Here is a 22,902-nt window from a genome sequence, read left to right on the forward strand (position 1 = left end):
GGATTGGTTTCAAACTTAGAAAAAATCGGGAAAAAATATTCTATGAAAAAGCTAGTAGTATGAGCCAGGTTTGAGAATCAACCAAAAATTATTGGGGGAGATAGTTTTGTAAATGTTGAATGGAGTTAATAGAATAAAAATGACCGGAAGAGTCGGAAACCTAACCGTACATGCAATACCACCTACATTCACCGGGGCCGTTGCTTCAAGCTGAGGGGCGAGGGGTGGGGGCTTGCGTCAAAAGTGTTCGCAAGAACACACGAACGGAAAAAAACGTGGATTGATAAACAGCCAGTAACAGCCATCAACTCTATGCTCTGCAGGTACATGCTACTCAACTGCCGTAAAACATCTAATAACAAGCATTTTTGCCAGAACACCAGGTGGCGGTAAACGCTTTTCAGGTGTGCATGAACTGCTACATACTCACAAGGCAGAAGAAAGAATGGCCACTGGTCACGACTCTTGACAAACATTTTTTGTTTGTTTGGGAGAAGCTGAATTTGGACTGTACATTTTCTTCAACAATGTTGAACAGGTAATATAGTGGATTACCAAGATGCCATCATATTTTTTGCAATTTTATGTATATACAACTGGTTAAAATGTAATGTTGAAACGTTAGCTAGCAAGTAGAGCTAGAGGCTACCATCAATAGCGAGAAAGCCAGTCGCCTGAAGTACCGTCCTCTAAGACTGCACATACTACGGGACAGTGCAGGCTTAGTCGGCCATCCCCAAAGACTTAATCAGAAATACGGACTGTGATTGATGATAATACCTCCTTTGCAATTCAGCTATTTGCTTGGTTTACATATTTTCTTATCCTTATTTATATGGCACAAACGGTTCTATTCGATAATCTAGGAGTAACTAGTCAAGTCCGTGGTCGCTTTAAGTCGAAACCACTGAACTGGTCTTTGCATTTGACATTATCAGTGTTGCTTTATTCTGCCCTGTAAAATGTTTCTAGTGTACGCTGTCAAGTTAGAAATGAATAGGCATCTGTAATATACCATATCCAGAACAGTGAGTTTGTCATGCACAAATCATTCAAGTTTTTTTTTTTTTGCCCAAAGGTAGACAACATAACGACGGAACACGTGTTTCTCACATCTAGTCTTATCTAAAGTGAGAATGGCTGAAATCATTGTGGTGAACATTATCTCGCCCTCTTCTCCTCCTGCCACCGCCACCCTGCCTCCCTCACCAGTCCTGGAGGACTCTTGCTTGCCATTGGCCTCTCTGGACAGTGAGGACTATGTGTTTGTGGAAGCCAGACACCCTAACAAGGTCCTTGAAGGCCTGAACAGTCTGCGACTCAACAATGCCTTCTGTGACGTGACTCTGTGTTGTGGGGGACAGGAGTTCCCCTGCCATCGCATTGTACTAGCATCTTTCAGCTCCTACTTTCAGGTACACAACAACCACTATCGGTCTTGTAAACTGGTCTTGTTTTCAATGGACTTAAAACATTTTATGAATTGAGCAGATACTTTTATCCAAAGTAAACATACACATATCCCACTGAATGGGTTCTTAAAACAAGACTATTCTAATCTCTGTATATGTCTTATTGTTTATCATCAGGCCATGTTCTCCACTGACCTCATGGAGTCCAGGCAGGAGAGGGTGGCCATCAATGGGGTGGAGCCTCAGATGATTGGCATGCTGGTGAGCTATGCCTACACAGCGGAGGTGGTCATCTCCAAGGCCAATGTACAGGTGCATCCCCCCCCCCCACCTTTCCAGTTTGCAGTTACATTAGGCCTATAGTTACCACATCCGCCTAAAATCCCACTCGTCCTGCACAGGCCCTGCTAGCGGCAGCAAACTTGCTGGATGTGATGGCTGTGCGAGAAGCCTGCTGCCGTTTCATGGAGCGTCAGATGGATGAGATGAACTGTGTGGGGATCCACTGCTTTGCCGAGGCCCACTCCTGTATGGAGCTGGAGAAACGCAGCATGGACTTCATCCTCCAGCACTTCTGCACTGTCTGTCAGCAGGTGAGAAAGGGAATACAGATGGATGGAGAGAGGTGACGGATGGATGATGGGATGGAAAGAATGTAGGGGGGGAAAAGGGGATGAGTTGATTTGTTGAAATGTGAAGGAAATGTATGGATGAGCAAAAGGAAGGGATGAAATAAAGGAGGAACTTTTAAAAGGAAGCGAGTGAGTATTTTATTGTTGTAGTTCCTCAACCTTTTCTGTGTGTTTGGATCCTAGCCACTGTCAATGTTTGTGTACAGTAACTTTCGTCATTTACACCCAGTCAGCTTAGTGGCATTAAGGAAGGAGTTAAAAGGAGTCAAATAAAGGAATGGGCCCACATCCTCACTGCATTTTCCATTGTAGGAGGAGTTCCTGTCTCTGTGTGTAGACAAGCTGACAGAGATCATTGCCAGCGACCATCTCAATGTATTCCAAGAGGAGGCTGTGTTTGAGGCGGCCATGTTGTGGCTGGACAAGTGTGCCACCCGAAGGCAGAGCTTTGAGAAGGTTTGAGTATTTGAATGACCTGTGTCTTCTATGGTACAGTAGAAAGACTTATTGAGCTGTGTTTAATGCCACCTGTCTGCCAGCTTGCGTATGCACTGTGTCTGTGTGTGCGCCTTTAAGCTTGTGTGAGACTATAAGGGACACCCCAGCTGTTATCGAGGAGAACACAAGTGTAGATGATTACAGCACAATTGTTTATTTTAGCAGCCATGGGCTCTGATTAGTATCACATTCCTTAGGCTGCAACAAAAGGATTTGAAGATTCAAGTCAATAAAGAGGTTAATACTTTTACAGAGGCACCTTTCATGTTACATATGAAGGTGTAGGACATGAGGGTACAAGAGAGCTGAAGGTCAGGCAAACGTGACACAATTGGGGGTAGGGGGATTGGGTATAGCTCGAGGGTAGAGCGTTTGACAACAGATGAAATGTCTGCTAAATTAATAGATTACAATTGGGAGGGGCTGGCTTTAAGTGTGTGTGGGACCTACTGGAAAAATATATATTGCAAGGATGTAGATACATTGCCTTATCAAATTAAAATGCAAAAATATTAGTCATCATTTCGTTGTAATTTCTTAATTTAAGTAAACAACTATTTTAAGTCACTAAGCCACCTATACTAGAAACAAAGTTAATCACACTCAGATGTTTTGCAGTGTACTTGAATCTTCAGTATTTCCCTGTTTATCTGTGTAGGTCCTGGAGCACATCCGCCTGCCTCTAATTAGCCCCTACTACCTCCATGATGTGGTTGAGTCCCTGGAGGTGGTGAGGGAGTCGCAGCGCTGTCAGAGGCTCATCTCTGAGGCCAAGGACTACCTCCTGCTGCAGGACCGCAGAGGAGAGCTTTACTGCCCGAGAGCACGCCCACGCAGGTCTACAGGTAACACACACTACGGTCACCTAAATAAATGCGCAATCCAGCTCTTAAAACGGCCAAATGCAATAATTGAATGAGCCCTTAAGGGTAAACAAAACTAAAAAAAACAAACATCTTTCGGAAGGCATGCATGCCTGGAAGGATTGTCTTCTATTGAATCGTTGTTCTCCAATCTTCTATTGTCCTCACTTTGAACCCCTAAATCCATATGGCTCAAGATCAGTCCCTCTTTCCCTGTCTTTCTCTTATTGTCACGGTGACAGGGACAGCTGAGGTGATTGTGACGGTGGGCGGGGAGGACGACAAGGTGGTGCTGCGTAGTGTGGAGAGCTTTGACCCCCTCACCGGCCAGTGGAAGAGCCTGGCCTGTCTGCCCTTTGCTGTCAGCAAGCATGGCCTTGTGGTGTCAGGTGAGGAGGAAGTGGCTCACGATATTTCATTTGATTACAGGCAATTCAATTCTAAATGTAGGGCTCGAAATTAACTTTTTTACTTGGTAGTACTTGGTGCTCCCAATAAAGCAAAAATGTAAGAGCACCCACAAAATATTAGGGCAGCATAATTTTTTTAAATGTTACAGATCTATTTTGCTTACTAGTTAGCTCCCTGTCATGTCAAATGGAACGTTCGCGGAGATACAAGCAATGAAATTGGGACCAAAATAAAAATATTTTGACACCAACACTGTCTACAGGGCTTCAAATGAAATGTGTTACTTGCTGACACTGGTGTGAACACAAGCAACATTTTTGGAGCACTCACCAACATTTTCATATTGTCTTTTCAGCTCTTCAAATTGTGAGCGTGAGTTAGCTCCCTGTCACTTGACAATGGAGCGCAGTGATAAGGAGTGATTGACTGCTAATATTAACCATCTAAAATCTGCATTAAAGTGAAGAACGTAAAGATAAGGTTGTGTAACGTTGGATAGAAGGGTGGACCAGTCACTATCAGCTCACAGCAGGCTCATACTGTGCAGTAGGCAGATTAGCAAAGAAATTAAAACAGCACCCTAATGATTATTTACGGATACAATTGTTGGACCATATGCGACTAAAATAGTTGCATTTTCAATGTACATGAACAAGTCCATTGATATTTTCCCTCTGCTGTGGTGTTATTCCGTTGGGTCGTATATAGATATAGATATATCTATATATGTATATCTCTCTCCTACTCAGGCTCAACTCTGTACCTGGCTGGAGGAGAGTTCCCTGATGGGTCAGCCAGCAGGGAGATGTGGCGCTACGACCCCAGCTTTGACTCCTGGCTGGAGATGGCACCCATGAACGTAGCTCGTTCTGAGTTGGGTAAGAATGTTTAGTTGGGTGGAATTTCTTTACTTAATTAATTGCAAAAAAAATACCTATATAGTATCATTCAGGGCTTGAAATTAAGTTTTAATTTGGTGGCACTGGTGCTCCCAACCCCCAAAAAATTTGGAGCACACACCGAATATTAAGGAGCATCACAACTACAATTTTAGTTAAATTTATTTTGCGTACTGGTTAGCTCCTTGTCATGTGACAACGGACCGCAGTGACAGTGACTGATGCCTATGAGTGACTCACGACAATCAAAATCAGCATTAAAGTTTAGAACGTAAAGATTAAGTTTCATTGGTAATATGTAACGTTGAATAGATTGGTTGACCGATAATTATCAGCTCCCAGCAGGCACATACTGTGTAGTAAGCTAATTAGCGAGCATTTTGTAAAGAAATTAAAACTGGTACCATTACAACGGTTATTTGCACCCACACAAATGCTGCCAAATATATTTTGAGGTCGCACAATTTCAGGAGCATATGCAAACCAAAATGGTCGCAATTTCAAGCCCTACCCTTAATCAAATAAAATCATGATCAATTCCATACAGTACACATTTTAACTTGATATTTTTCCACACCACAAAATTTGTCTGCAGTTGGTGTTTCCATGCACTGAATGCTTATTCAATTATGCCTATTTGTCAGAGTATGGGGTTACACTTACAACCTAATAGGCCACCAATGTGTGGATGTGGATTATATGTGGATGTGGATCCATGTGGAGGCATTTCAGTTAAGGTGAGGCTTACCCCCAGGTCTGGTGACGCTGGATGGGTATGTGTTTGCTGTGGGAGGCTGGGAGGGCCGCTCTCGTCTGGACTCTGTAGAGTGCTACAACCCCCACACCAACACCTGGCAGTTCATGGAGTCAGTCAAGATGGCTGTCACCAGCCCTGCAGTGGTGGCCCTAGATGGCTTGCTCTATGTTACAGGTACAGAGTGGAGTGACCTCCTCATAACATTGTGTTGTATATTGTAGGGCTGTCCCCACTTAGTCGTGTAGTTGATTTTCTGGTCGATATGCTCTTGGTCGACTAAGATTTTTTCAGTCGAGCTGCCATATGGCAGTGTGAGATCTGATTCCCACTTGTGTCATCATTGCTGAATTAACGAAATGTTCAACATAAATTGTGATGATATTATTTAAGACAAATAAACCAACTCTAAAAATATATACTTTAAAAGAATCTGTGGTATGGCAGCATTTCATTAAAGTAAATTTACAAAGTACCGGGTGACTCGAAGAACGTTGAATGCAAACTCTGCCAACAACGGTTTATTTTTCATAGTTCTACGTCGAATATGATGTAGCCTACCACCTGAAAAACGTAAGTTGGTCTAGCCCTACTTCGTTCATGCTGATGCGCTGGGTTGAAAAATGAATATGCCTATTATAAGAATCACATCCAAATCGACTGACATTATCTTCTCCAGTCAAGACAACAAAATCTTTCTCTGTTGCAATGTTCCCCACTCAGCTTCTACGAGAGATACAAAATACCATCGGCATTCGGTTACAACAGGACTGATGATACGAGTCTTATTATTAGCAAGCTATTAGTGGCTGAATCCGCAATGTCCAGCAGCCATTAAATCAGATTGCGAAAATGATTTTTAAAATTTATTTTTTTAAGCGTTTCACAGTTCGATTAGTCGATTTTCAGACGTTTTAGTCGAGTCTTGGTCGACCAAAGGAAATCTTACTCGGGGACAGCCCTAGTATATTGACATAAAAAGTGTAATAGTTCTGCTTGCATTATTCCAGATGGGGAGAATTTAGGACTATAGTTTCACAAATACTTGACCAGGAACCTGCAAATCAGTCTCGTCTTTAATTTGTGAAAGTAATAACACATTGATATAGCACCTTTCAAGAAACCTAAGGACTCTTTGTTCTTGAACACATTGTAGTCTTCTAACAATACCCCTACAGTAGCCCTCTTCTCTTAGGTATCCTATGTTTCCCCCTTGCTTCTAGGTGGGGCTGTTCTAGAGGAAGGGGATGGCACAGAGATGGCGCAGGTGTACAATCCTAAAACCTCAGTGTGGACAGAAGTCGCCCCAATGCATATTCCTCGCTCTGGATCAGCCTCCTGCTCTCTGAAGGGAAAAATCTATGTCATAGGTAGTGGATTCTCACAGGGACCAAGCTCAGGCATTATATTTAAATAAATGCTTTTAATACATTTTACAACTACACTATGACTCATTATTTTGTCCCTCTTTGACCTGCAGGTGGCTGGCATGCCTCTGTTGAGAACACAGACAAGGTGGAGTGGTACGACCCCAAGACCAACCAGTGGACCATGTGTTCCCCCATGAAGGAGAGGCGCTACCGGCCTGGGGTGGCAGTGGTGGATGGAAAGATCTACGTCCTGGGAGGGGAGGAAGGCTGGGACAGGTAAGTTACTACTAGAGCCTGACTGATTTCTTGGTGGGCCGATGTTATCGGCCGATATTAGGCATTTTCCAAACTATCGGTATCGCCATTTATAGTGGCCGATATTTATTTTTAGTATGCCGATACACAATTTTTATTATGCCAATACACGATACAAACAAAACAAAATCAAGGCTCATAATGGCCAATAAATGGAAAAAAAACTTGTGGCAATCCACATTTTTTAAATGACAAACCATTGTGACCCAAATGATATGAAAAAGGGTGTTTGCCAATATACAATTTTCCTATCATTATTATTTATTTGTACGAGTTTTAACAGAATAATTTGTTCTTATTGTTATCAGTAATAACACGACATTAATTTTCTCAATATTGACCATATTATCATCACAGAACGGTCTTGTAAAACATGTTTTAATCACAAAAATAACCGAGATCAGGGGCCTCATGTATAAAGGATTGCGCAGATTTCATACCAGAAGATGGCGTAGGGCCAAAACTCAAAGTACAGAAATATTCACATGTATAAAACCGGTCGTACGCCAAGTCCTTCGCACCTTTCCTTTATAAATAACAATCAACGTGAGATTGACTGCACGTGAACGAGCCACTGACCCCGCCTTGCCTCCTCCCATAAATTAATATGCAGATGGGCTATAAATGCGCTCCTGAGGTCATTTCTTTGTCTGAATTGCCGTATTTCTTCGAATAAACGCCGCCCCCGAATAAACGCTGCATCAAAAATGAACGTTAAACGCCGCAGCGTTTATTCAAAGAAATACGGTGACTGTGAGATCGAAGTTCTGACAACAGAGGTGGAGGCGAGAAAATGTGTCCTGTTTGGCGGCCTGTCATCAGGTATTAGCGACAAAAGAAAGTGGGCGGAGTGGAAAACTGTCACTATTTGCGCCCTTTCTTGTTTTTAACATGTAGCTTTTTGAGATTTAGCTAAATGTAAAGTGCATTACAAATAAAATCATTATTTTATATTTAAATTGTTGTATTCTTAGATTGTTTAGTTCTTAGAAATAGTTCAATTTTTGTACTTTCACTTAATTTAAGATTAAGATTAATTTTTTAGAACATTAGGTGCTAATGTGACAGGTGCGCCTGCTTCGTTTTAAGATTTGGTTAAAGTTCAAACAGCTGTCATTTTTCATGGGATAAAAAACAGGACAACAGGATGACTGGGTTGCTGCTGTAAAGAATAGCTTATTCATAGTGCTTTAAAAAGGTTGTTAGGAAGGGAATTTCAAATAATGCCTAGCATCAGTGGCGATGGCTTATGTTACTGAAATGAATTTGCGCAACAGACAGGGTGGAAGTTCCATCACTTTGAAAAATTGACATTTAGGTGTGGCCTGTGGCGCCCCCTATGGTCTGATATGGGCCAGTCTTTGTTTGGGCATTAGTTGTGGAATGTTGTATCAATACGCCAAATTTATAAACTTTTTACCAATGAGTTCATGAGATAAATTACAAGAATATAATAAAACCAACAATACCAATACGTGTTCCTCCTTACGGAGGAATCCTAATTCATTTGATTCACATGACGTCACTGTAGCTTTGTGCCGCCATCTTACCTACCTAATCGGCCTTTGAAATGCCTGCAATATGTTGTGCAGTTGGCTGCAACAACAGCCAAAAGAGGAACCCTGGACTGGTATTTCATTCTATACCAAAAGAATAAAGGCTAATTCTCCTACTTTTGTTATAATGGATAGCATAATAATAGTTGGAGTCATAGATCTTCTGTAAACCTTCTGTAGGGCTTGTTCCCTTCATGTTCTTCCAATATAAACACATCTCAGGGCTTGACACATCTCATCCACTTTTCCGGTGCAGCATTTTTATTTGGGTCACGAAAGTCTTAATTTGAGTAAGAATGCGACGCCTGCATAGTAGGCGGCAGCCATGCCTTGGTCTCCCGGTTACACAGTTTTGACGTTAACCTCAGAGTCCGACTCGGCGCTCACTGGCAGTGTTCACAATGTTGTATTTCACTCCATTCTACACCACAAACGTCAGGGAGGACTGCTTTTGGCAGATACGAGTCTACCGAAGATAGCCAGAATATTGGATTTCTTCAAAGGGGTGATTGACTGGGTTTTTGGGGTGTTTCACACTGTTCCTTAAGGTTTCCGAATAGGGTATGTAACATTGGTTGGGTTGAAAATGGCCCGGGTGCTGTTCTATGCCTCCTGATGGATCCTCAGAAATTTTCCTGGGAAAAAACACTAGCTTTTCTCCTTTTATGGTATGCTCATTAATAATTAGATGAGCTGCGCGCTGATTTGTTGGTTTTCAACGAGTGAAGCTGGGACGCAAAAACGCAACCGGCCAACAGCACTCACTGAAACACCGAAGCTGGAGACTTGAAATTAAAACACGCAAATAAATCTATTGTGTCTACACAACACTGTTTTCAACAGATATATCCTTTGAAATGATAACGTTAGTTGTTTCCACTTCTGTTGTCGAAGCAAACTGGATTGACTTACGTGGGTAAAACGTTACAGCTTAGCAACCAAAATATATTGTGATTCAATTCAGCTTCAGTTACAGTAGCTAGCTCTAGATATCTTGCTGAAAAATAACCAGAAAAAGATCTGGACAAACGTGTATTGTGAATTGTAGATTTACATGACAACACAGGTTATTTATTTGAATGAAACACAGTCAGGAACATGAATCAACGTTAGCCCCATTGCCAATAAACTAGGCTAAATCATCACACATTCCACCTATGCTCTTGCGTTAGCAAGCTAGCTAAACTAGTTTTACATGCCTACCAGTGGCGGACGCTGGTCTTTCAAATAGGGGAAGCTCATTTTCGGCTTATATCATATACATTTTCAGTTCACTGGCTAGTTCACCCCTACGACACAAGCCTAGCCTACTGTATGAATGAATGAACGTACAAACTAAAGAACAAATATTAAACCTGAAGGAAATGTGGGAATTAAGTTAAACTGAAACAAGGAATGTGATATATAGTTGTATGAAATGTATGATGAAAATTGGCTAGCAAATTCCAAGAAATATGTTGCCGCAGTTTGTCTTTCAACTACAGTTGCAAAGTCCGTGATGAGACTGAGCTTGAATAGCTTCGGCGAGTTATATAGTACAAAATCGCTGTCAATCAAAAGGAGGTGCAGTCTTTCGACAGACCCTCCAATCATCACGCGGAAGCCTAGCGTCCAGGCCAGCCCACTCCTCCATTCACCCCCAGAGACGCTGAGCGTCCAAGGCGGGACATAATTGCTGCATTTATCCAATGACCGTATAGTTTTGAAGCAATGAAAACAACTGTTTACAGCATTCCCATTAAAGTCCATTGAAGCTGAGCTTCCTCAGGGAAATGCACTACGGGAATTTATGAGACGGAAATCAGTCAGTCAACCTGCTAATATATGTAGCTGATTCTGAACAAACTCGTCTTCGATATGAACGTGTTCTAACGCAGTTAAAATGTTAACACAATAGTAAATATTTGACCATGATTTTTTGTTAGGGGAAGCTGAGCTTCCCTTGCAGTCTTAAAGAAATCGCCAATGATGCCTACAGTCTAGGTGTTTTCGCTATCTAGCTTTTCTTGCATTCCTTGCAAATCAGCGTTAATAAAAAGCAGATGAGCTAGAGTCTAGCTAACATTGACTAGACGGGCATGGCTGATGTTTGTCTATGCTGTAGCGTAGAATATACCTCTGCAGTTCGGTCCATTTTCAATATCCTTGTTATACTTGTTATACTTAACCAAAACGTTACTCTTTGTAATTGCTTAGAAGTAGCCTACACAGAGCAGCGGGCAGCTAAACTAGCATCGGAGATCTACGCTACCTCGGACTGGGCAAGAGCACCAGTGAGTGGGCTGTTCTTTTTTGGGGGGGGCGTAGGGCTGGGCGATATGGGTAAAAAATTATCGATATAGATATTTATATTTACATTCGATAACGATAATTAAACGATAGACCACAGAACGGTAGTAGTAGCTAAATAAGTCTCCTCCTCATCTTTTTCCCTACACTCCAATAAAGTTTAGGCAGAGCGGTGTGAGACAAATGCTTGCGCCCAGGGAGCACGTACCTGGGGTCAAGTAACTTAAGCTTTTTAAAACCATGCTTTTTATCAATAGCCAACCTATCAATATCTTGGCGCAAATTCACACTTTCTGCATGTTCCAACAAGTGATTTTGCTTCAGGTGGTAAAAAAGGTTTATTTTATATTAGTATTATAATTGGACCAATACGCTGTTCTTATTGGTCCAGAGACGTTCTAAGAAATCCGCAAAACCGTTTGCAGACGATTTACGGACCTAGCAAGCGGTTGCCTTGGAGATGTTGACAAAATGGCGTCTGCTCCAGATTCATCGTGTTTGATTTGGGATTTTCTTGCGTGTTTTACTATATAAAAAAAAAAAACTAATATGGACTTTCGACAGATCTACCAACACCATTGTAAGCAAAGATTTGTTAACCGAGACCGTAGGTCGAGGTCAACAAGAAGTCCACATTTGCAGTTTGTCGAATTACCGGACTTGGTAGCCACCTGTTTGCACCGAACATTGCTCTGCTCTGTCGGATTTCAAAAAGCCAAGCAACTTCCAAATCACTGAAGAATACTAAACCTATTTATCAATAATTTCCTCATTGGAAGTTGCTCCCTCGCCATGTCTATCGCTGTCACTGTTTTCGGCAATAAGACGAATTTTCCGCGGTTAACATTAGCTACTCCACTCGAGGTGATCAGTATATTTTTGTGAGCGTAGTCTAACATTTCTCTGCAACTTCCTGCTGCATAACAGAAATTAAATGGATTGCTGTTAATTATTCTCTATCGACATTATCGATATTATTGAAAATGATTTAATGTTACGATATCTTTATCGAGGGAAGTCATTACTTAGATAGTTATTTTTATCGATTTATCGCCTAGCCCTAGGGGGGCGTGACAAAGTGCAGACCAGAGCCAAAAGGCGGTCCCCGGACTGACATCAGTCCGGTGGCTTTGTTGAAAAGCTAGCGTTTTACATCCACATTTTTTTATTTTGAGATTTGCATAGGAAAGGGGTGTCAATGGACTTTGAGGTTCACTGTATGTTCATTTTACCCCCCGAACTGTCGTTAATCAACTATGACTAGGTAAAATCGGTTTTGCAATCAATCGGCCCTTTAACCGACCCTGTTTAATTCGTCATTTGCCTGAGAAAACGACCTCCGTTAGCCAGGCTAGTTTAGCCCGTTTCACTAGGTCAGGCTATTTTAAGGTTTCGGACAAATTGTGCATAGATCGTAAGTGCCTCTAAAAGTTGATGTCAAGCCCTGCATCTGACATTAAAGAACATTGTCAAGATTAATGACAGCTAGCCTTGAGTTAAGTGGCACTAAGATGAGTGCTAGCTAGCTGTTAGCCACTTAGCTAACAACTCGCTACCTAGTCAGAGTAAACTACCACTAAAATCCTACATTAGATTTTTTTTTTAATGATAAATAACTTTACCATGATTAAACATAAGTCCTTGGTGCCCATGTGCCCCACTTTCACGTCATTCACCCATCCAGCCACAGCATATTGATAAGCATCTGTACTCTTGAAAGCCTTCAAGCTATCCCCACTGTATGGGGAGGGGTTATGCACAAGATAAATGTTTATCGCTCTGTCATGGAAAGCCAATTGGGACAAGGCTGGGGCAGATAATAAGGAACCCAAGAACTGGGGGTAACAAATAGGCTAAGGATTGGAGCCTAAACTTGAATTTCTTTCGACATATCTCTGTCTCTCTTTGTCATTGAAGTCGGCAGTGTGGGCGGCCATACTGGGCGAGATCGGTAGTGCATATGGCGGCGGTCTGTTTAGAAGTGACGTAGGTGGCATCTATGAATAAGAGGCTAACGCCTGGGGCAAACTAGCTGCAAAGCGCCCTGAAGCGTCCAGAAGCGCCAAGATCGGCTACGAACGGCGCAAGGCTGTTCACACCAGACACACATTTCTCCGCGTGGGTCATCAAGCCTTTCATCTCTTCTGAGCTTTCCTTTTTCACATGTAATGGGCTAATGATGGTACATTACCATGGCATAGGTTATATTTATGAAACGTGTTTATTCCAACAGCCGCCCGAACAGCATCCCAGCAAATGATCCTTCTTTACGTTGTCCTTGTAAAATTGGTGCTGGGGTTCGTACAACTCGCTGTGCTTTTCAACTTCAAGAATTAATTTGATGTCATTCATCTCCTTGAATTTCTCTGCTGATTTTAAAAATCGACTTGGGGGTTCTCTATCGGTACGTCTGCACGCGTTTCACTCGTTTCTCTCTGCCGTTCAGAAACAGACCATTCAGAAACAACTACGGGCATGCTGGCTCAACAGATCATAAACTGATTTTATCAGGGTAACCACATGGAACAGCCATTCGTTACCAACATTGTGTAGTTAAGTAGCTTAAGTTATATAGGGTGAATATTGGTGAAGTATGTAGGCATACAAAGTAATATTTAATTAATTCTAAAGTTGACAACTTTATAAATGTTCACCGTAGTCTACAATAAATGTAGTAAAATCATAATAACATGTTTGAATAAAAAACAAATATATCAAATAATATGGTGTTTATCATAATCAACCGATTTTGCAAGCGTCACATGAAAGAATTTGACCAGCTGCCGAAATGAATTCTGCAAAGCGCAAGCCTGTGTGGCCGGTCCAATTTGATAACATGGGCGCCGAAAGAAAAAAGGCTTCGCAGCCAGTGTGTCCCAGGCGTAACTGTACTTTCTCATTTAATGTTACGTTTTTAGGAAGAACCTTAATGTTACGTTTTTAGGAAGAACCTTAGCAGAAGACTTCATTTCGTCTTTCCTGCCAGCTCGCTGTGATGGGTATCTAAATGTATTTTTAATTTGGATGGCCTCGTTTGCTAGTTTCTCCCTACAGGCCTTGCATCCTGGTTTGCATTGGAGCAATTAACACAACCATATTTACAAAAATAGTCCTTGTATCCTCTCCTCCTTGATTTTGTTTTCTTTTTAGCTGGTTCACCTCCGCTTGAGGCTCTGGCATTACACTCATAGGAGTTTTTCTCAAGGAGTTTGGCATGTAGTAAATCAGTGGGTAGAATACGATCAGGATGGCTAGTCTTGCAGGTGGGAGCTTGCCTAGCAGCAGTGCTAGTAAGAAGTGGTTCTGATTCTAGACTTCTTTTTCTGACATCAAAACGATCCATTTTGATGTTTTAACTAGCTATGTGAAACTAAAGTCAAATTAAAGTTGGAAATGTTTAATAAATGGAAATCAAAGGTAGTGTTGGAGCCTCGAAAGTGGTTCTTAGTGAAGCAAGAATTAACAGGCTTGGAGTCAGGAGATTGATTGCAAAGGCTTCGTCTTTTATTTTGCCAGGTAGTTTGGAATCATACGCAGAGCTTCTCTAGCCAGAGAAGTCTCTCATACGCCGAGCCTCCCTAGCCAGGGAAGTCCCACATGTATTCAATAGACAAGAACTTTTATACAGTCTTACTACGTCACACACATCTGTTTTCAATCACCAGACACACACACAGTTAGTTCAAGATAAACAGATTCATCCCTCACGCGGCTATTCTTACCCAACTCGTGGTTCCAACGAGCAACATTTCCCCATCAGGTCATCCTGACCTGACTTCCTCTCTGGAAAGAACATTCTAACGGGAGGGGGAGAGTGACTCTCCCAGCTCCCTCTTTCCCCACTGAGTGTGGGGATAAACAATCTTCCTCTCCTCATCTGACTCCTTACATGGGGATAAACACTCTTCCTATCCTCATCTGCCCCCGTCCTAGCTGACTCCTCTCTTGAGGTCACAAGGTCACAAAAATCCCCCACAGTAGGAAAACAAATGAAAAAGACTTCTAATGACTAGCGCTTTTGGGAGATCAACACATTATCAGGGTTTCCCTCAGGAAAATTATTTTGTTAAGGTGGTAGGGGGGGGGGGGTGGGTTAGTTTTGTTTTTTGACAAAGTAGTTAAGGCAGCAGACGTGTGTTGCTTAGGCGGCCGCCTTAACAAAAAGTGCTGTGGGAAACCCAGCATTCTCAACGTACAGCGGTTATTTTGTCTGACTTGGGTAAGCTTGACCTACACTTGTGGGTGTGGAGATGTACTGTCAATAATAACAATTTTAACCCTGAGATAAAACCAATGACAACATAATTATGAAAACATATTGATTGATGATGATTATGATTATTTGGATCGCTTTGAAATGCCAAATTAGTTTCTCGATCATCGATTGCCCATACAGTAAGTCAACGTTAAAAGATTGGAGTAACTATACATTCCCAAATACCAATTTCAAAACTGTTTTGGCACAACAACCAGGGATAATTAATCATGTAAAATTGAGGTAGTAGCAGCCATTTTCTTACCTAGCATACGTATCCTGCCTCCGCAGGTACCACGACACCATTGAGCGGTACTGTGAGGAGACGGACACTTGGGAGATCGTGGGGGAGATGCCCACCAGCCGCAGCTGGTTAAGCTGCGTCTCCCTCCAGATTAGGAAGGACCCTCACGGGGGGGGCCATCCCGGAACGGCTTCAGAGACTGAGTTCTCTGTGGACTGATGGGGGGGGGGGGGGGGGGGGGGGGGGGGGGTGAGCTCTCACTTGTCTTCTGTAGGAGATCTCAGTGCACCTCTGCCAAACAGTCTTCAAAACAGTCACCTATCATCTCCTCAGGACATTGCAGTTCTGCATTCTAGAGAAGATCACCAGCAGGCAGCTACCTTGGCATGGTGCCCTCTTGTGCCACTCAGGACACGGCACATCACTGTTTCTCTGAACCTTAGTTACAGGGTGGAAAAATCTTAATAAATTGTTGACAGCTGCGAAAAAAAAGGGACATTTTCTCAATTGCTTGTCTCTTCACTGTGACACCAAGAGAATAACGTCACCTTGTGCGTATCTATGGTAAGTGTCTTTATGGATGAATTTTCCATCCTTCTTGTCAAACCCTTGCTCTTGCTGTCTATAATGTGAAAGAGTGGAGTCAGGGTGTGTCATGGTTTGGATGTCAGTTGCCTTTTCAGTGTAGATATTTTCCTCACCATAGTGTATTTTTGTACCATATTTTTGTGATGACTTGTATTTATTTTGGTTAAGATATGAAAATACCCTTTGGAAAAAAACAAACAAAAAAAACTATTTTCCCCAAGTCCCGCTCCCCCCAACAAGATGCTCTTTGGGCCAAAATAATCCATTATGTGGTGTTTTGTTTTTGAGTGACAAGAAAAATGCCAACAATGTGTAAGTAGGTTTGTTCTGTGATATCTAAGTCTATTAACAATTGCTTTTTGTACTGCCGTTTACACAGTTCTGTTTCAGTCGGTGTGCTTTGTTGGATCAGTGTGTTCTCGTGAGGCTTTTCAATAAAGATATGTAATGAAACAAAAACAAGTTGATTTGAAACTAAATACATTTTTACAATGTATTTACAATCCATGGAATGAAAATGATTATTCATCAGTCAACAGACTAAAGGTGATGATACACGGGGCAACTTTTTGAGCAATGTTGCCGGGCAATGTTGCTGGGCGATGTTGCTTGGGCACTTTCTCATTGAGAATGGGCAACATATTTATATCAGGATACCCTAGATCGGTCGTGGGCAACAATTTGAGATCCTCCAATCAGAATGCTAGTCGCCGATCACGTCATTTGCTTGGAGATTATTTTCTAACAAGATGGCGGCCTCTCAGCGGCAGTGGAGCGAAGAAAAGGAGCGTCAACTGATATCTTTTTATGCTGGTAAGTTGTCATGTGTAAACCCATAACAGAAAAGGTGCTTAATTTAATGCTTAAAATAGCAATAGATGTCAAACTTAGTGTCCAGGCTGTAATTTATACATTGAATATTTAACGTTAGTTTTAACTGACGTTAACATCCGTTCCATAGACTTTATATGGGATATAACTTGAGGTGAATGTGTTACATAGTTAGCTAGTTAGCCTACCTGAAAGTTAATTACAGTAGCTAGATACCCTGACTTGTGTTTCGGCAATTCACTTTTAACAGTGGTTCTAAAATTGAGGCGACGGAGAAGTTACGCGAACAAAATTGGCCGTTAATTTAATTCTACCCCATAACATGGATTTTTAGCAGGTTAAATGCTGTAAATGCATGACATCCGATCAAAACTGAGTCAAAAGCAAACGAAAATTGCACATTATATTACTGCTGTTCTTGACAATGTACCTTTGTAAAAGTGGAGATTCAGTACTTACAAGCATGAAGAACAAGTATAAACACAGACACGTGCATAGTGTATGAGAGGGGGTATGCGGAATGATGTTAAATGCCTCGGGGGTACGCCACTCTAAAAAGTTTGAGAACCACTGACTTGTCATAAATGAAGGGCCTCTCATTACGGCAGCGTATTGCTGCCACACCAGAAAAAAATAAAACGGATCAGTATCATGTTATAAAGTGATATGTTATAACAAGTTATTTTCACGTTATAATGTGAAACGTATCACATTATTTCAATAGTTTGTATACTATCCGGTGTGCAGAGAAGGGATCATTGAGGAACATGGCTCATTTACAAGACTTGGACAAGTTTTCTTCATGCTTGGGCTGAGACATGGTGTCAGAAATATTAATCTATCAAGCATTGCACAGTCAGTCGGTGAACAAGTTTAAGAAAGCTTTATTGCTTGAGGCCGGCCCTCAAGGAGACACATCACACCCCGTTGTGCTACAAGTTTGTCCGCTAGCATGTTGTGCTAGCTAGCTATTTAAGCAGCCCCACTCTTTACAGTCATTGGTTAAGACAAAGGCATGCAAATGTTCCGTGGATCTTCTTCATTGGCTCCTTGCGTAGACCTGGTGCGCGTGTGTGCGTGCGTGTTTGAGTGTGTGCGCCTTTTGACCCCTGTAAGCTTGACCACATGATTCACCCAACACAGATAAGGCCAGACATATTTTATGGCCTTTCCAGTAAGAGAGAGTGGTCAGCCCAGGTGACCTTGTTTACATATGCCTCGGGTTACCCAAAGTTCAAATTTGGGGGTAGGCCTCTCTCTACACACAAGGAATGCTGAACACAGAATCATTCTTATACAGGATAAATGTGTTACATCTTCAATTTCTCCAACACATCCCTCCTGTTTATCCTGAATAAAATGTGTTATTCCAAAGCCACGCCTACACACAGTCAAATAAAATCACAAATACATAAAATTAAAATAATTCATAAAAGATATGTAATATTAAATAAGACTACACAGCATTATAGTCTAGTAGTGTGAATGCTTGGACATGACGGAAGCCCATGGTATTGGGTAAAACCCGTCATCACGCAGGAGAATGGTCATTTGACGTCTGATGAGTTGGACCTCATCTCAGATCTCCTTCACACAAAATCAAATGGAAACAAAGATTGCAACAAAGACATCAATACAGAAATGATCAAGATATAAGAACCTGCCTACTTGTTGTCTACATGGTCATCTCTAAAACCATCAAATATTCAGTAGACTCTCAGTCAGGTTTTTAAAAATTTTCCCTGATTGTGCTCTTCCTCTCCAGGTTAGGTTATACGCATTTCTCTCCAAGTCAGGAAGTCATAAACCTCAGTTAACCAAACAAAAACCTGTTTAACCCTTAAGTCACCCCAGATTTTGTCTCCAAATGCACTCCCTCACAACCTCCATCTCATCTCCATTTTATAGATGGCAAAAGAAGCTCACCCTCCCCCGAAGGTGATCTCCTATAGACCAGTCAGGACTTTAGATCAACAGTCATTTCTCTCCTGCCTACTGCTAACTCTTTCACAACCTCTTCATGATAAAAGATCTCTTTGGCACATCTCCTGAAATCTCCTTACATGTTGTCAATTTCTGTTTTCAAATTAATATCAACTTTCTGTGGTGCAAGTTTCTCAAGTTTCTCAAAAACTAAATATCAAGCTTTAATGCAACTCCCAAATAATACTTAATCAAGTCACATAAATTAAGTATTGTAGTATCACGGTCACAGTATTGTTATCTCCTCTTCCGACAGTCAATAACTGTTCTCAAAACGTTCAAACTTCTGCCCTGGAACATAAAAAATCAACTGGAACATCTTTACATAACTGGTAGAACGTATCATGATAGGAGTGTTTGTACCTAAATTTTATTCCACAGAAAAGTTTCTCACTTATCACAAGATTAAAACTTCACTTCTGAATCTATTTAACATTTGCATTGTTATCAATGAAACAGTTAAATCTTTACTTCCATAGTCATAGCACCTTTCAGAATTGTTTATACGTTTTTCAACATAAAAACGGAATGTCATCCCCAAGACAATTCCCCTTGTTTCTCAAAGTCCAATTTGCTGAAACGGATGCCAAGATTGTGTGCATGGTGAATGTGTAATCTTCTCATAGAAAATGTTCCTCAACGCACTGTACTATAGCCACAGCACGGAGTTTTCCTTCATTTGACGTCAAACAAATTGCACGCTTGACTCACGTGTACCATGCCATCCTCTCTGAAACTAGCCAGGAATGACCCCGTTCACCTTGGGTCATTTTCCAGGACTTAACGTGTCAAATCGGTCACAATCCAGTCTCCTTAGGTCAGGGACCTCTCACTGGATTGAGACATCATCTCTCTCCTGTCTGCGAATTTCAGAAGAAGTACACTACACAGTAATTAAGATTACATTCTCACAGAGGTCAGTTGAAAGCAACTGAATTGCCGTTGGTACATTCCTAAATCTTTACAACATTTTGTAGCTCGAAGTTCATGCATATCTTGTTCTCTCAAAGTATGCTAAAAAAGTTTTTTCTTAGTTTTTCTTGAATAGTTTGTAAATCCATATGCCATAAACACTATTTCGTTATCACTCCCTCCTGTTGAGACATGATTAATCTCATGGCTCAATATTGTAGCATAACGAAATAGATTCTTCAGTAGCATAAGTTCCTCCGGTGAATTTACACAACCCATAATTTTGGTGACACTTCTTGCATATCTCTCAAGACACACATCCCCATTATACCTTTCCTAATGTTAAGACAGACCTGTATGGCTGCCTCTTTTGCTGCCACATCTGCTTTAGCATTCCCAGAAAAATAAATTCAATGTTATCAGTATGAACTTCTAGTAGAGCAAACAAATTATTCATAATCGCTATCTTTCCTTGTAGATAATCACTGATGTTAAAACATTGCATCTTTTAACCATAGGGAACAGCAATGAGATGCTCTTGCATTGTTCAGTAACAAAAAACTATTGTTACAACATTGAAGCATACATTGTAAACCTGTGTAATCTGTTTAATCACTCAGCCGGAATAGCACTGTGCCTAGGCCTAGCTTTGCGCATGCAAGACAGTTGGACTGCCCTTTTTTTGCGAGCAGTAAACATTATCCATTCCAACCACTAATTTTCTGTCAGTAAATACAGTTCTTAATACTAGTTTGTTTTGGTCGTCTCAGCGGTGTTGTCTTTATCTGTCATATTGTTTCCACTAGGGCCATCATACAGGAGTAATCACCTTTTCAAACCATAGTATAGGGAAGACTATTATGAATATTAGCAACAGTAAGCTACATAAAGTACCACGGATGTCACAATACTACGGACGAAGAAATAGGTCACCCATCTTTTTTACCTTTCCCTGCTTACTGTCTCCTATCTTTTTAGCCTATTTAGTTTACACCCTATGTCTCTGTTGGCCGTTGGTTTCTTCACTGAGTTTGAGACGCGCCGTTCTTTAAGAGAATGACTCCCCTTTGTAGTCAGACTTGTGCCTCAAGACTGTGGTGAGTAACTAATCTGTCCCTGTATCAATGTCCCTTACTGTATTACAATGTAACAAATGTATCCAAGACATCCTCTCTGCTATTTTGACTGCAGTGGGTGTGGTGAGTAGTACCTGTAACTGTTATCCTGTAATAAGAATGATTCTGTGTTCAGCATTCCTTGCCAGCAGAGAACCCTCTCCCCACATGACCTATAGATGACACGAGGCTTACGCAGACAAATTGACCTAGGTTGACCATTAGTATGCTAGAGGTGCAATAAATGTGTTAACCTTATCTGTGCTGAGTGAATCATATGGTCAAGCCTAGGGTCAGAGAACTCTGTAAGTTTCCACGTGCACGTGCTCTCTGTCTCTGGGATCGATCATATTGACAGCTGATATGCAGGGGAGGAGACTTCTCACCAAAAAAAGTCTTACTTGAAGACTTGTGGACCAGACAAACTTGTAGCACAATGGGGTGTGATGTTTTGTCTCCTTGTGGGCCGGCTGCAAGCAATGAAGCTTTCTTAAACTTGTTCACCGACTGACTGTGCAATGCTTGATAGATTAATATTTCTGACAGTTTAAGACCTAAATTATTTTAGATTCTCTGTTTAACCAAATCACACCTTTTTGTCAAAGATATGATAAAGACCATTGTCATTATCCCAAACTGGAATTTAATCTATAGGCTTCTCAAATTAAAATGTAGCCATTAACCAAACATTTTTCCCCAACTATATTTTCCATAAAGGTCAGATAGGTGGAACTTCATAACTTGGTTTGGCTGCAGTCCAAAACAAGCTAATTAGCACAAACCATCATAACCACAATTTATCAGACTTAATGAGTTTTCCCAAATTATTTCAGAACAAAGGTTATAATAACCCTCCTTATGCACTAATACCATTTATTAATACAACCTTATCACAGCCTAACTGTGTATCCCAAACATTGTGTCAGGCTCTTGATAAAACATGCAATCAAACTTAAAATCAAATTACAATCAATCTCCAAATAAAAGTATATTTTAGTTATTTTCTCTTTTTCATTTGTAACCAAATTGCATCCAATACCTTTATCAAAAACCCAACATTTTACTATTTAGATTTTAAATGTTTTCCCATATACCTAAAGTATATGCATAGTTCCCTTTTCAGAACATCAAAATGTTTAAACCAATCATCTCTTCACAACCACAAAACGTTCTCTTGTTTCATTTCATAATCTTCCATGATCCTCTTAAACCAATCTTTTATGTAACTTTCCTCATAATGTTTTACATACATTTCTTCAAACCAAAATAAAACATTTGTGAAAACACAGCTTCAAAATAACCCAACTGGAAAAGCGCCATCAATCGATACTATGTCAATGGATATTTGATGTGCACGTGGTTATTAAAATCTGATCATAAAGTTACAATTTCAAATAAAATAAAATCCTTAAACACAACACATTCCTTCGCCAAATAAAAACGACCTTCCTGTATAAACACAAACTTCCCATAACAGATAGCGTAAGATTCTCATTATTGACTGAATCTCGCTGTTTGATTTCAAAATTAGCCTTCTACTAAATCTCTGACGCACATTTTAATTTGCTTTAAACTGTTATCATAATTTTGTTTCATTAAATTCATGTTCGGACAGTTAAAACTGCTCCCAGACCTATGTCACTCATGCCAGTATTACGCTCCGTAATCAAGTCAACCAAACAATGCACCTCACATAACACCTCACAGATATGTCTCTTATAAATACAAGTTCTGGTCGGAAAGGCTTCAAAAAACCTTAGTTTGGCTAGGAATTACAACAAATGTTGATCACGCATTTGTTAACCACCAAACTTCGAATTCATCTAAACGAACACATCTCTCAGCATTAATACTCACATAATTATGCAGAATTACCCACTGGGATCACCTTTGTAAAACTTCAACGTAACGGGACCTTTTTTTTTTTGCCCCCACCTTTCCTCTGAATTTCTGAAACTCATGTCAAATGTACTCA

The 22,902-nt window shown here is 40.9% G+C and overlaps 1 protein-coding gene across 3 annotated transcripts; it reads left to right on the top strand.

The window, feature by feature from the left end:
• Positions 1 to 230: 230 nt before the first annotated feature.
• si:ch211-256e16.3 (kelch-like protein diablo) lies at positions 231 to 16,551 on the top strand. Of its 3 annotated transcripts, none has more exons than XM_047017315.1 (12): positions 231 to 538; positions 1,079 to 1,415; positions 1,590 to 1,673; positions 1,814 to 2,005; positions 2,357 to 2,500; positions 3,201 to 3,387; positions 3,648 to 3,794; positions 4,566 to 4,694; positions 5,470 to 5,646; positions 6,693 to 6,839; positions 6,950 to 7,115; positions 15,546 to 16,549. In XM_047017315.1, the coding sequence occupies exons 2-12, from the start codon at positions 1,137 to 1,139 to the stop codon at positions 15,715 to 15,717; spliced, it is 1,824 nt and encodes a 607-aa protein (XP_046873271.1). In that variant the 5' UTR covers positions 231 to 538; positions 1,079 to 1,136; the 3' UTR covers positions 15,718 to 16,549. The 3 variants fall into 3 exon arrangements, with proteins under 3 accessions (XP_046873271.1, XP_046873270.1, XP_046873272.1); XM_047017314.1 differs by having other exon boundaries at positions 1,590 to 1,724; positions 15,546 to 16,548; XM_047017316.1 differs by lacking the exon at positions 5,470 to 5,646 and having other exon boundaries at positions 1,590 to 1,724; positions 15,546 to 16,551.
• Positions 16,552 to 22,902: the final 6,351 nt, after the last annotated feature.

This window comes from Hypomesus transpacificus, unplaced genomic scaffold (genome assembly GCF_021917145.1).
Source record: "Hypomesus transpacificus isolate Combined female unplaced genomic scaffold, fHypTra1 scaffold_52, whole genome shotgun sequence".
Taxonomy (NCBI): Eukaryota; Metazoa; Chordata; class Actinopteri; order Osmeriformes; family Osmeridae; genus Hypomesus; species Hypomesus transpacificus.